Genomic DNA, 1835 nt, shown 5'->3' with positions numbered 1-1835 from the left:
TCTGTAGCTTTTGAGGATGAGGGGATGGAGTGTGGTCTTGACCAATTGCCACTTTGCTCGTTCGAAAGCCATGATGTCTCTCTCTCATAGGTGGGCCAAATTATCTAGGCTGGAAAAGCAGAGAAAGGGGAGGTAACCTTGCCCCTTATGACCTCATATGGGGCAAGATTCCAGATCGGCCCATCTGAGCTTTTATTTTCTCGAAGGCACCCTGCGTATACATTTCAAAACCTGAAAACTCTTTTTTTTAGATTTCTAATAGAAACACCGGGCAATCCCTGCATACAGAGATAACTTGGTCAAAATTCTTTAATAACCACATTTAAGGGATCCTTATCAGATCAATCATAGTGTTTATATTGAAAAGTGAATAGTACTTGTTAAACCATCATCTAACCAAATACAACTGTCAAATATCTATATAAGTGTCAGCCTCAAAGATCCGTCATTAGTATCAGTCATGCTTCTTAGCTGTCTTGTTTGCTTGTATAGGTCTTCTAGTGCAGGGGTCTTCAATGTTTTTTTTAAGCCAAGGACCCCTTACTTGAAAGAGAGACGGAGCAGGGACCCCTACTACATACTGTATATTGGAGAAAATGAATTTGCATATTAAATTGGGTCTACAATAACACGTAGGGCAGCCCAAAGCCTTCATACATACATTTTTAGTGCATAAAATACTAAGCTATTAAAATAATTGTTGGCATGATTTTAATCTTAAACATACATGTGGCAAAGTAAATCCTTAGGATGAACGTATCTGTGGATGGATACCTTAGTGACTACCTTACCTATGGACCAGTATGCCTATCATTAATGTTTTTTTCACAAATAAATCTATTTGCTTATAATATGTTGGATTCATGTTAAGATATTTTAGGGTTCAGCAGCTTTGCATGCATATTTAAGTAACAAGTGACACTGAATTGATGGATTGCGATGCAACACTCCAACCTGTGTCCTTGTCTCTGTTGTCCCTCTCCTCAGGACTGCCCAGCAGAGTCCGGTGATTTCCGGGCCCAGCAGTGTTCGGCCCACAATGACATCAAGTACCAGGGTGTCACCTACGAGTGGTTCCCATCACCTTATGACCCGTCAGCACCCTGTGCACTGCGCTGCCAAGCCAAAGGGAGAAGTCTCACTGTTGAACTGGCCCCCAAAGTGCTGGACGGGACACGATGCCGGGCGGATGCTTATGATATGTGCATCAGCGGAGCGTGTCAGGTAACGGATTGTGTAGCCAGATGTTGTCCAGTTAGTGTCATCAACCTTTGATATGATTAGATATCCTCCACCATTTGTCTCATTACCTATGTGAATGAAGAATTGATGCAAATGCAGTACATCATAATAAAATGATACCTGGGGCCTAGGCTGATCTATGGCCTGTAAAGCTTAGTTCATATTTTAAATGAAGTGCTACTAATTAGATCAAGCATGCTTGTGAGGAGTTTTGTAGTTGAACTTCACTTTTGTACAGATCACAAAAGACAGATGATTGAAGGTAAGTTTAGTCCAGGACTGACAAACAGGATGGAGCAAGGGGCAGGCATGTGAGCTAGTGAGCTGGTGTAGAGCTTCAGGTAACAGACAATGTGGTTGGAGTTCTGTGACCCTATAAACCAAACTGTTACTACAGGCTGTTACTTAGAACAAAGACCTCAAACTAGAGGTCTGTAGACTAAAGCTGCATCTCATGGCCCTTAGGTCCTTGACTTCTTATTTCTCGGCTGATCCGGAAGTTGTTACGTCCCTCCTCAAGGTCAAGATCAAAGTTTATTTCTATAGCACATTTACAAACAGTCACTACTGCCCCAAAGTGCTGTAAAAATATA

At 41.7% G+C, this 1835-nt stretch overlaps 1 protein-coding gene across 2 annotated transcripts in view; it reads left to right on the top strand.

Annotated features, from left to right (window-relative positions):
- adamtsl3 (ADAMTS-like 3) overlaps positions 1-1835 on the top strand; it is a 238953-nt gene that overhangs the window by 139908 nt on the left and 97210 nt on the right. For both annotated transcript variants that reach the window (XM_032537404.1, XM_032537405.1), the window contains exon 6: positions 988-1224. In XM_032537404.1, the coding sequence (XP_032393295.1) occupies positions 988-1224 (237 nt within the window). The remainder of the gene's footprint in view (positions 1-987; positions 1225-1835) is intronic.

The sequence above is a fragment of the Etheostoma spectabile genome, chromosome 15, assembly GCF_008692095.1.
Source record: "Etheostoma spectabile isolate EspeVRDwgs_2016 chromosome 15, UIUC_Espe_1.0, whole genome shotgun sequence".
Taxonomy (NCBI): domain Eukaryota; kingdom Metazoa; phylum Chordata; class Actinopteri; order Perciformes; family Percidae; genus Etheostoma; species Etheostoma spectabile.
This window is presented reverse-complemented; position numbering and strand designations above follow the sequence as displayed.